Source organism: Naegleria gruberi (assembly GCF_000004985.1).
Source record: "Naegleria gruberi genomic scaffold NAEGRscaffold_72, whole genome shotgun sequence".
In the NCBI taxonomy this organism is placed as follows: domain Eukaryota; phylum Heterolobosea; class Eutetramitea; order Acrasida; family Naegleriidae; genus Naegleria; species Naegleria gruberi.
In genome coordinates this window covers 191,681-204,544 of record NW_003163255.1, presented here as the reverse complement: position 1 = coordinate 204,544, position 12,864 = coordinate 191,681, and the positions used below count along the sequence as shown (strand labels likewise).

The 12,864-nt window shown below is 32.3% G+C and overlaps 3 protein-coding genes across 3 annotated transcripts; 1 reads left to right on the top strand and 2 right to left on the bottom strand.

Annotated features, from left to right (window-relative positions):
• Positions 1-238: 238 nt before the first annotated feature.
• NAEGRDRAFT_74690 (uncharacterized protein) lies at positions 239-1,327 on the bottom strand (the record flags this gene model as incomplete). Its single annotated transcript, XM_002670320.1, has 1 exon — positions 239-1,327. The coding sequence occupies one exon, from the start codon at positions 1,325-1,327 to the stop codon at positions 239-241; it is 1,089 nt and encodes a 362-aa protein (XP_002670366.1).
• A 711-nt stretch (positions 1,328-2,038) lies between these two features.
• On the bottom strand, positions 2,039-9,442 carry NAEGRDRAFT_53627 (uncharacterized protein; the record flags this gene model as incomplete). The annotated part of the gene is made up of 4 exons (XM_002670319.1): positions 2,039-2,104; positions 5,877-6,523; positions 7,000-9,090; positions 9,142-9,442. 4 exons carry the CDS (start codon positions 9,440-9,442, stop codon positions 2,039-2,041), a joined length of 3,105 nt encoding a protein of 1,034 aa, XP_002670365.1.
• Positions 9,443-9,867: 425 nt separating this feature from the next.
• NAEGRDRAFT_81886 (uncharacterized protein) lies at positions 9,868-11,925 on the top strand (the record flags this gene model as incomplete). The annotated part of the gene is made up of 1 exon (XM_002670362.1): positions 9,868-11,925. The coding sequence occupies one exon, from the start codon at positions 9,868-9,870 to the stop codon at positions 11,923-11,925; it is 2,058 nt and encodes a 685-aa protein (XP_002670408.1).
• Between the last annotated feature and the right edge of the window lie 939 nt (positions 11,926-12,864).

Below are 12,864 nucleotides of genomic sequence, written 5' to 3'. Positions count from 1 at the left end.
GTCTTTATTATTTCAAAAGAGATAGATTTTATTGCATGAGATAATAAACCAATTCTCAATTTAGGACTTTTATTTTCAACAGAATCACCAGAACAACTTTTGGCAACACAACAGGGGTAGTCTCATCGTGCGATAATTATGACACACAACAGGCTCATCACCAGATTAACGTCAATTTCAAACATGTTTGATGGTAAAACATGAACAATAAAGTTGGAATTAAAAACAAATAGCATATTTATTTTTTTTTTGTAATGCCATGCAACTTGTTAATATTTCTTATGACCAATAATCCTGTTTTAAAAGTTCCATCTCTGATTGGTTTTTCTTTAAATAGTCTAGAGTGACAACAAGTTTGTATAAAGTACAAAATAATAGATAAAAGAGAGCATAAAAACATTCCCATAGAAAGATAAATAACCAATGGATTTGATACTGTTGGACATTGCCATGAAAGAGTATTCTCAGCATAACCAAAGAAAATTAAACATCCTAACAATAATACAAATGCAAGTGAACATATAAAGGCTTGACAAGTAAAATTACACTTGTTTGATTTGTGTTTCAATTCTTTGGTTTCATAATCTTCTGTATAGTAAGTGTACCAAATAATTGAAGAAGGAATAATCAAAATCATCAAGTAAGTTCTAAAAAAATCCAAGACCATGATCCAACCTGTAACGCTTTCAATAGTTGCAACCTCTGTTCTTTTTGTAATTGGTTCAGTAGTGCTATCATTACTAGTTGAATTAGTAGTAGAATAGAAACTAATAATATCAGTTGTTGTTGAATTAACAGTAGAATTATTGGCGGGACACTCAAATTCAGCAGTTACCATCTTAATAATGTTAGGTTCTGTATATAATCTTGAAGCGTTAATCCAATAAAGTGTCAAAGTTGCTGCACAAATCATTAAAGTAATAAATTGTAAAAGTGAAAAACACCACAATCTTGATCTATTCTCATTCTTAACATTTGTAGTGGTTACTTGTTGACTAACTTCAAAACCATCAGTTGCAGTAAATTCAGGAGGTAAGAATTTAGTTAGTCCTTTAATTTTGGCCAAATCACTCTTTTGTTCAATGTTTTCTTGTTCTAATTTTGAATTTTCACGTTTGTACTCATCATTAGTATTCTTTAATGTTTCTTGAGTGTTGGCCAATTCAATACTTTGTTCATATAGTAATGAATTTTCGATCTTTAGCTCCTCAATTTGTTTTCTTAACTCTTCCATACGTAATTCATTCCTTTGAATTTGCAAGAAATTTCCATTTTTCTTTTGAGCCTCCTTCTTATTGAAACGATCCGTTCTTTCTGCTGGTAACATTTTTTTTTAAACACAACCAACAATAATTTAATGTCTCAATTGAGTTGGTTGCTATGTTTGGAAAATTTAAATACACGAACGATTCAATGTTTCAATATTTTAAAAGGAAGGCATATTCCTCCTCATGACTTTTAAAAAAAATGCTTTCTTTTTTACACAAGGCTTTGACACACAACAATAACAAGAATAATAACAATAATAATACTAATAATAGTGATAACAATAATTATAATAATAGTGATAACAATAATTTTATTCCTAATGATATTTTAATAATAATATTTCAATTTCTTAATCAACAAGATTATATTAAAATATCATTTGTTTGTAGATATTGGAGATTTGTTGTTCAACAACCATTCCGAAAGGAATTTACAAATTTTATTTTAAACTCTTATTCAATAGGTTATTATAGATTTATTACTAATGCATTTGAATTTTTTCAATTCTTTTCTTCCATAACATTGAATTTGTTTCAAACAATACCAAAATCAACATTTAAAACTCTACTTTCTTCAATGAAATTACAAAGTTTATTTATTGATTCTTGTATTGTTAAAAATAATATACCATTCAATTCTGTAAAACAATCCAATATTACTGAATTAGGATTAAATTGTAAAATGAAAAAGAAAGATTTACGTGCTTTATTTAATGCACTTCCAAATTTGAAATATTTAAGTTTAGGAATGGGAGTAACAGAATGTTTAATTAACACGGAATCATTTCTGAGTACACATTGTCATAAATTAGAAACACTCCATTTACAATTATTACCTGAAAATCAAAAAAAAATTGTAAAATTATTAAATGGAATATTTAATCCATCAACAATATCCAATCTCATTGATATTAGAATATTTGTAAAAGAATATTATACAACAAGTAATGGAAAATTAAATAATTTTACGTTTGATTTTAATTCATTTCCAAATTTAAAATATTTATTTCTTGATATTACCTATATTTATACATTAGAATCAATTAGTAATGTATTAAATTCAAATAATATTTCAAAATTACAAGAATTTGGATTTGGAACTATTAGAAAAGTTATTGAAAAATTACAATTTAATTCGAGTGAAAATTTACAAAATTTAAAAAAATTATTTTTAAATAGAACAGAAATGATGACAAATATTGATAATCTTCCTTCATTAGAATTATTATATATAGATGAATATGCAAAAAAACATCATTCCACTACAAAATATTCAAAACCATGGGATTTGGCCTCTAATGTGAAAATGCCATCTCTAAAATATTTACATTTAAATCTTATAAAGGAAACTCCGTTACCTGATAGATTAAATGTGGAATCATTTAAAAATATTAAATATTTTTATTTTGAATCAGAATATAATATTGATTTATCAGAATTGAGTAAATTAAATTTAGAAATATTAATTCTTAACATTTCTTTAAAATATAATAAGAATATATTTCATCACATATCTGAAATATCAACATTGAGAGATTTAACATTTCGTAATCCTATTAGCGAAATTGATTTGAAATTACTTTGTAAATTACCAAATTTAGAATACCTTTATATTAGATTGGAATTTTATAGTGAAACATCTTTTACTTTTAATTCACTAACTACACTTTCAATTCATTCACATAATTTGAAAGAATTAAATTTCTTTCAAATATCAAATTTACCAAAATTGAAAACTTTACTAATTCGTAATTGTTTTGATAATAACCATACATGGTGGTTGCAACCATTATTTCCAAATTTACAAATAATTAAAGCAAGTGAAAACAGTATAAGAATATTTTCATCATCATCTCAATATAATGATGGTATGAATTTTGGTGAGTATGAAGTTTCACAAAGAGCAGCAAATCATTTTCAAAACGAATATGTATGGCTCTTTCCAAAAAAATTTATTTAATATTAAAGAGTTTACTTTCTTTTTATGTATGTGCACCCATTTTGTACAATTTTAAAAAATTTGATAAAATATAAATAATAAAAAATTCAAAAAAAAATGCAAAACCCCAACTTTAGAGAAGCAACCACCATTATAACTCCAACACCAAAAACACCACATACACGAACATCAACAAAAAAGTCAGAAGGCAATATTGTTAATATGTTATTGGAAATGGAAAGTTTAGGAGACCATGAAGCCAGGTTTGAAAAGCTTACTCTACCTCTACCATATGCTCAAGCAGTTCAAGATAAGGAAGGAAAGGAAGATGAAATGTACAATTGGTTAAAAGATGAATTCATTACCATTATTGTTGGTAAATTCATTAGTTTCATCTCTTTTTTAATGATTATTTTGAGTTCAATTTCGTATGCTGTTTTCTGGACACTGGTTTCAAAGTTATTGACAGATCCAAATTATAATACTATACAAGTATCATATGATAATGATCATCCTCCAACTGAGAGAGAAAACTTAATAATTTTCTTTGTTTCTTTCTTTAGTAATACCAATGAATTTTTTAGAAATTACTTGACTGTAATTGCAATTCCTGCAGGCATTTCCTTTTTTTCTAATTTTGTAGTTGGTGTCAGAAACAAAGAGGTTAAATTACGCTTCAGTAGAGTATTGGTTGGTTTTTGTGTTGTTTCAGTTTTTTGTTCATTTGTTTTGGCATTGGTTAGTGCTCTCTTTTTAATTGGTGATCCTTTTACATACATGTTTGGAAAGGGTGCAAGAGATCCATTGCCTAAACTTTCAGTAGCTAGTGGTGCATTGGGAATTTGTGTTTTGCAAGTAATTTTGTGGTTGATTTGTTATATTTGTTTCCGATTTTTTGAGGATGTTGAAGACGGTTGGAAAGCACAGTTTATTAAGATTCTATTTTGTGGTGCTAATCCTGTTCAACAATTTAGAGAGTCTGTCCTTGGTTTTGCATCAGATAATTAAATTGTTTATTAAGTTATTATTTCAGTATGTCTTCTTCTTGAGTCTCACTTCGTACATTGTGACGTAATAACTCTCTGTTTTCTCAAAAACATAATAAATGATTGTGTTAGAGCTCAAATTTTATTCAAAAGACCTGCTATTTTCAAGAATATTCTGTCATGGATCCAATGCAAGGAAAAAAAGGAAGATTACTTTTTAATATCTAGTATTAATGGGCATTAAGACCTAGATTATTGTTTTATTGTTGTTTTATTGTTGTTTGATTTGTAATTGGGCTATGAATCAACTCTGGTAGCATGAAATATCGGAACTTGGTAAATTGACAACATGACGAAAATCTGATAATAAATATGATGTTTATTATCTATTTAAACAGTAGTACTAAAAGACATGATTTAAGTTGGTGAAGTACATGTTGAGTTATGGTCCATGTACTTTTTCAAAATTCACATGTACCTATCCCTATCATAACTTGACCAAAATTGATAAGAGAAAGTTCTCCTACCTACTATTGACCATTCCGAACAATAATACATTGACAGTTTTCCAACTTGTCCAGTAGATCCAGCAGTGATGATGAATTTAGTGAAAATTTTGACATTTCACCAAAATTACATTACTAAAAATTAATTTCCACAAATACTATTATTATATTGATGGAAAACAATAATGACGATGGTTGGTGAATGATCCGATGATGGAACACCAACTTATGATTTTCCATCATGAAAAATAAATTCCAATTTCATGATGATAATCCACCAATAAAAATTACTATTATTATTACTATATAGATCATGTTGAGATGATGATGTGAAAGTTTGGTGGTTTCATGATGTAAAACCACTCCGAAAATCATCATGTCTCCTTGAGTAGAAGAAATGTTGAATATTTTTTTATGAAGTTTGGAAAAAATAGAATTAACATATTATCACCGGAATGGTTGTTCTAATCCAAGATGAACAATTATTTAAGCAATTTATTATTCACCTCTTTGTTGTTCAGTTCTTAGCCGAGCCTTAATTTCGCCTTGATGGTTTTTAAGAAAAAAATGCACTCAGCCAATAACATTACCAAGAGATTGATTATTTAAAATACTCGGATTTTGAAAAGTAGTAGACAACAATTGTTGGCAATAAAATCATTGCAGTGGCAATAACATATTGCCATGAGAAATCTTGTTTTTCACAAGCGTTGCCACTAGAACCATCATTACAATGGCACGTATTATAATCAATACACTTTCCTCTTCCATTACATACATTATTATCGAATTGTGAAATTCCAAAGCATGCAGTTTGTGAACAATCCTTTCCCATCCATTTTGGATCACATTTACAAAAATTAGGAGCAATACATTTTCCATGAGAGGAACCACTACAAGCACTTGGATTGATTTTTCCATAACAAATAGGAGTGGTACAATCTGCTCCTGCCCAACCTGGATTATTAATATCAAAACAAACAGGAACAGAACAATCAATACCTGTCCAACCCAATTCACATACCACTTGTGGAGAACCACATGCAGTAACAGCACCAAATTCATCAAAACAAACAGGAATTGTACAATTACGTCCCATCCAACCAGAATTGCATTGGCAAACATTTGGAGAAACACATTGTCCATGTAGTATACTATTACAGGCTGCGTTATTTACCTTTCCAAAACAGATTGGAGTTAAACAATTTTTACCCGTCCATCCTTCTTTACATCTACAAATGTTTGGACCTACACACAATCCTTGATTTGAATTACCACATCCATTAATGCATACTGGTTTTTCACATTCAGATCCTGTCCATTCACTTGTGCAATTACAGGCATCTGGACTAACACATTTACCATTTGTACCATTACATGCTGAATCTTGAGTTTTTCCAAAGCAAATAGCAATGGAGCAATCTGCTCCAGTCCATCCTTCTTTACATTCGCATGTGTTTGGAGCTACGCATAATCCTTGATTTGAACTACCACATCCACTCTTACATACAGGGATTTCACATTGAGATCCTGTCCATTCACTTGTACAATCGCAAACAGCAAGATCTACACATTTACCATGTGTAGGACCATTACATGATGAATCTTGACTATTTCCAAAACAAATAGGGGTTAAACAGTCTGTACCAGTCCATCCTTCTTTACATTCACATGTATTTGGAGCTACACACAATCCTTGATTTGAATTACCACATCCATTAATGCATACTGGTTTGTCACATTGAGGACCTGTCCATTCACTTGTGCAATTACACGCATCTGGACTCAAACATTTACCATGTGTAGGACCACTACATGCCAAATCTGAATGTTTCCAAAGCAAATAGCAATGGAGCAATCTGCTCCAGTCCATCCTTCTTTACATTCGCATGTGTTTGGAGCTACGCATAATCCTTGATTTGAACTACCACATCCACTCTACATACAGGGATTTCACATTGAGATCCTGTCCATTCACTTGTACAATCGCAAACAGCAAGATTACACATTTACCATGTGTAGGACCATTACATGCTGAATCTTGACTATTTCCAAAACAAATAGGAATTGAACAGTCTGTACCATTCCATCCTTCTTTACATTCACATGTATTTGGAGCTACACACAATCCTTGATTTGAATTACCACATCCATTAATGCATACTGGTTTGTCACATTGAGACCTGTCCATTCACTTGTACAATTACAAATATCAGGACTTACACATTTACCATGTGTAGGACCACTACATGCCAAACTCTGAATGTTTCCGTAACATGAAGGAATTGAACAGTCTGTACCTTTCCATCCTTCTTTACAAGTACACGTATTTGGAGATGTACAACTTCCTTGTAAACATCCACTAGTACAAATTGCCATACCACAATCATTTCCAGTCCAACCAGCAGTACAAGAACAAATAGCAGGAGACACACATTTTCCATGAGCACTGCATTGATTTGGGCAAATAGGAAGTGAACAATCACTACCCATCCAACCATCATTACAAGTACATGTGTTTGGAGCTGTACAAACTCCATTTGAACCACATCCATTTGTACATATTGGTGTTTGGCAATTATTTCCTGTCCATCCAGAATTACAAGAACAAACATCTGGACTTGTACATTTTCCATTTGTTGGACCACTACATGCTAAATCCTGAGTATTTCCAAAACAAAAAACAATGGAACAATCTAAGCCTGTCCATCCAGAATTACAAGTACAACTGTTTGGACCATCACAAGTTCCATGACCACTACAATCATTTGGACAAGTAAATGTGTTACAACCTGTTGAATGACTTGCCCATCCAGAATTACAAACACAAACATTTGGACCAACACAAGTACCATGTCCATTACATCCAGTATCACACTGAGGAATGGAACAATCTGAACCTGACCACCGAGAATAACAAGCACAAGTGTTTGGAGCAACACACATTCCATGACCATTGCAATTATTTGAACATGAAAAACTTTCACAGTTTGGACCTGAATATCCAGCATTACAAGTACAAGTATTGGGACCTGTACACTGTTGATGAGAGTTACAACCATTTGTGCATGTAAAAGTTGAACAATCTGCACCAGTCCATCCTGGGTTACAAGTGCATGTACCTGGGCTTGAACAATAACCATTCCCACAACCACCACTACAAACAGGAATATCACAATTTGGACCTGAATATCCAGAAATACAAGCACAAGTATTTGGGCCGGCACAATATTGATAACCAACTGCTGGGCAATTACAGGCAGGCATTGAACAATCAACACCTCCCCATCCAGAGATACATGAACAAGTGTTTGGACCTACACATTCACCACGACCATTACAATTATTTGTACATGTTGGTGTTTGGCAATTATTTCCTGTCCATCCAGAGTTACAAGAACAACCATCAGGGCTTGTACATTTACCATTGGTTGGACCACTACATGCTGAATCCTGACTATTTCCAAAACAAATTGGAATGGAACAATCTGAACCTTTCCATCCAGCAGTAAGACAATAGCAAGTGTTTGGACCAGTACAAACTCCATGTCCATGACAATCTGGACAAGGGAATTGATCACAAAAATATCCTGAATACCCAGCATCACAAGAGCAAGTACTTGGAGCAATACATGTTCCATGACCATAACAATCTATACTGTCTTCATAACGTCCAGGACAAGAAAATTGAGAGCAATCACTACCATAATATCCATTCTTACAAGTGCACTTATTTGGAGATGTACAATCTCCCTTAGATGAACCACCACATGCACCTCTATCAGCCCTCACACCATTACACACTGGTATATCACAATATGTTCCATCCCATCCAGATATACAATGGCATTGAGTAGCAAATGGATTACGATCAATAACATTCACACAACATGCCATGGCAAAATTATTACAATCTGTTGCTAGCGCCATCATTGGGGCCTCATCAATTAACATTTTGATTTTGTCATTCCATGAGTCGGCAATTAATAGTGCTTGATATGGTGTAATAGTAAGACCCATAGGATAATATAGCTTTGTTTCCAAACTACCATCACTATCTCCATTGGTACCAAGAGTTCCAGCAATTGTAATGAGATTATTATCTAAAATTGTTCTTATAGCATGATTATATGTATCAGAAATAATGACAGCTCCAGTTCCAGAAAGGATAACAGCCTCTGGTCCATTAAGTTGAGCTTGAGTTGCTAAAGAACCATCACCTCCATATCCTGGTTCTCCAGTTCCGGCCAACGTTACAATAAGAGAGGTGGATCTATCAATGAATCTTACTCTATGTCCCAAATCTTCTGCTATGAAAATGTTATCATTTTCATCAAGAAAAATACCTGCTGGACCATTTAAATAGGCAGATTCTGCTGGTTGTGATTCACCTTTAAGATTATTAGTAAAAAAGAATTTAAATAAATACTAACCATTATAACCTGCTTGTCCAGTTCCTGCAATTGTTGTAATTTTACCAAAGATATCAATCTTTCTAATTCTATGATTTAGTTTATCTGCAATATAAATTTCACCGCCTTTTGACATTGAAACACCTAATGGTGAATTTAACTGAGCACTAACAGCTGGAATACCATCTCCATTAAATCCAGCTTCTTTTGTACCTGCCAATGTTGAAACAATACCTTGTGAAAGTTTTCTCAATCTGTCATTGTCAATAAATAAAATGTCATTATTGGCACAATAATACATTGCTTTAACTGATTGAATTCCACTACTCATTGCTGGTCCATCAGAAAATACGTTTAAACCACTGCCTGCAATTACTGTAGGTGTTTCTGAACCACTTGGAAGACTAAACAATCTATTGTTTGATGCGAAATAAATTGTATTGCTAGAATCAACAACAACAGACGAAATCCATGTACCTGTAGAGTAAAAAGTCGATAGAGAACGTATTTGGGACTGCACAAATGAAATATGGAGAACCAATACCATCACCACACCAATAAACGCAACAATAACAGGTGCTGCTTTAGAAGGCAACACACTTTTCAAAATTGTCATTTTTTTCACACGCAACCTTTTTACACGAAAACCTTTCGCACACTTTTGACTTGTGAGCTCTTCATGTATTGTTTAACAGTTTTGGTAGTCATGATAATCGTGGTAAAAATGGTCAAAATCGTAAAATTGACTTTGAAAAAATGCAGCTCACTCCTACCACCGTGGTATTGTTGTTGATATTGTCATGTCTTTTGGTTTCTATTTCTTCCACTCACCAACAGGATTGTCTTCCTGTTTCAATTTCTCCAACAAAACAGATATCCTGTTCTGATACAGCTTGTGTGTATAATATTAACACAGCTCTCACAACCTCCTATACTGGTGATAATTATTGTTTTAAATTGACCGATGACAGTTCTATGGTAAATATTACTTTAGGTGATGATTTTTCTGCTGTATTGTCATCTTCCTATTGTTATTATACTGACGATCCTCTTCCAAGATATACAGCATTTTGTAGCAGTACTGATGTTTGTACACCACCAAGTTTTACTGGTAATACTTATCCTTCTAGTTTTTCATATAAAACTCCAACTTACAAACAGCAAGGTTACAGTAGAGCTTGTTACAATGTTGCCTTTGAAGCTTTTAGACGTTTTAAGGTTTGTAAATTAAACAAACCAACCTATTCTGGTTCAGTGATTGCTACCTATCAAGAATTAACATACACCATACCTATTGCTAATAATGTTGGTGTTGTTAAACTTGGAACCTCTGGTGTCAGTGTTGTAGTTAATTTAACATCATCTACTCTCCCATTTAGTACTGATTTTGTTGTGGTTGACTTGACTGCGCAAACAGATTTTTACTTTTTACCTTATTCAATGGTAAATTCAGAAAGCACCAATGATGTTTCAAGAATTGGTTGGGTAAAAGTTAATAATGTTAATAACGCAGAATCAATGATTAATTGTCAATCACCAAGAGGTACATGTAATTTTAATGTAACGCTTCCTCAAACTTCAGTATTACAATCTCTAATGCACTTTTCAACAGATTGTAAAAATCCTAGCACCACTACTCTTTCATTTGATAATGCATCCATCACAAGACGTATTTTAGAGCTCAATTCAGCCAATAGAGCATCCATGCTAACTAAATCATCCGTTTATTCAGACAAGAATTTAGCTTTATCCATTTCAGCTAGTAAGGATTTCATCTCTCATGCGATTGCTAGACCTGAGCATATTTTGGGATATGGTTATTTGGGTGTGGATTCTAATGGTGAACCTATTATTATTGGTAATGATATTAATGGTATACCAAGTGTTACATACTCATCAACAGAAACTGTTTCAGATAGAATGACAAATTGTGGCGTTATTTCTGGAGATGCTAAAGTTTATCATGCACTTGAGAAGGCAATTCCAAATAATCCAACTGCTGTTTCTACATATATGTACTCTTTCAATTCTTCATGTACATATATTCAAAGGTATGATGCAATTAATCGTGATGGACCTTTTGCATGGCAAGGACTTGGTGGTTATGATACACCACAAAACACAGAGTTGACTGCATATACTTGGCCTGATAATATGCTCAAGCGTATTACTTTTTATGGTAACAATACTGAACGTGGATTCATTCCAGTAACTGTAGAACCTCTTGATACAACTGCTCTTGCAACAGTTACAATTTCACTTTCTTCATTAACTTCAATTTCTATTCAAGTTGGTGGAGAATTGACCATACCAATACCAAAAGTAAGATCACAAGTAACATTGATGAATTGTAGCTCCACAACATGTGTAATTTCTTCAAAAGATGAACAAGGTTGTTGGTTTGAGTCAAAACCAGCAGTTTTTAGACCTACATACGCACCACTTCAAGTTTCAAGAAAAAATCAGCTAATGATCTATCCAACCAAGGACTTTACAGGTACCATTGAAATGATAGTTACCTGTGGTAAATACTCATCAAGTTTATTGATGGACTATAATTTCAAACTCTTACCTAATGGTACTGTCGTTGACATTGATCCTCCTTCTAATAGTTGGACAACTGAATTGAATTATTTATATGCTGAGATGAAGAAAGTGTTCGTTGAGTTTTTTGACTCATTCGACTATGATATCTCCTCTTTTTATGGTACATCTGGTTTGAAGAGGGCCTTGATAACTATTGGAATCTTTACTTTACTTGCTATTTTCACAACTATAATTGTAACCATCTTGTTTTGTTGTATGAATCAATAAACATTTAAAGATTAGTTTCATTTGATTTGATCATTCAAGATTTCGTACAGATTAGTTAAAATTCTGTTAGAATCTCTTGTGGTGTTTAATGATTGCTACCCAAATTATTGAATCATGACAATATTTCAATGAATAGATATCCAATAATTTATTAGAAATCTCCTTTACATATTTGTAAAACCACTACTGTGAGTTCCTGTAATAAAAATCGATAAGTTGACAGAGTTATCATGTACATTAATAATGGAATTAATAAAGGAATGGATGAAACGATATAAAATACACATGAAAATGTTCTTGTAAAAACTGTCCAAAAGCTATAAAGTAATAGAATTGAGTATTGTGTCAATATCCTCCACATGGTAGAGGTTGTCTTTCGTTTCTCTAAAAAATTACCAAGCTTTCCATTAGTTTTGAAAATATCGGGAATGGAACTAATCATTATACAAAACATAAAAATTAGACAAGTGGCAGCAATTGTTGTTGATGTAATTGAAGATACCCATGTGTATAAATAAATCACTTTAGATAGAGAAATAAAATTGTACTTTTTCAATGTAAGATCCAACTGTTCAATGGCAGGACAAAATGTCTCTTGGATTTTGCTCATTTTTATCAATTTAAGAATTTGTGAAAAACACAATCAATAATTGGTTGAAAAGGAATGGTACAATTGTGATTTTGTTATTCTAATTGTATGTTCTTGTTAACTTTGATGATTAGGTTGGTTTCGTTTAGTTTCGTACCTTTAGTTTAGTTTCTCTGATACACGTTGTGGGAGTAAATTGTTGTGAAAAGAGTGTGGATCCCAGTCAACAATCCAGGTGGTTCATGTTGTGGCCACACCAAAGCGTAGGTAGGTAGTCAACCAAGCCATTGAGCCACAAAAGTCATTCGCACATTTAAATTGCCGATTACACAATTTTTACTAAATAAATA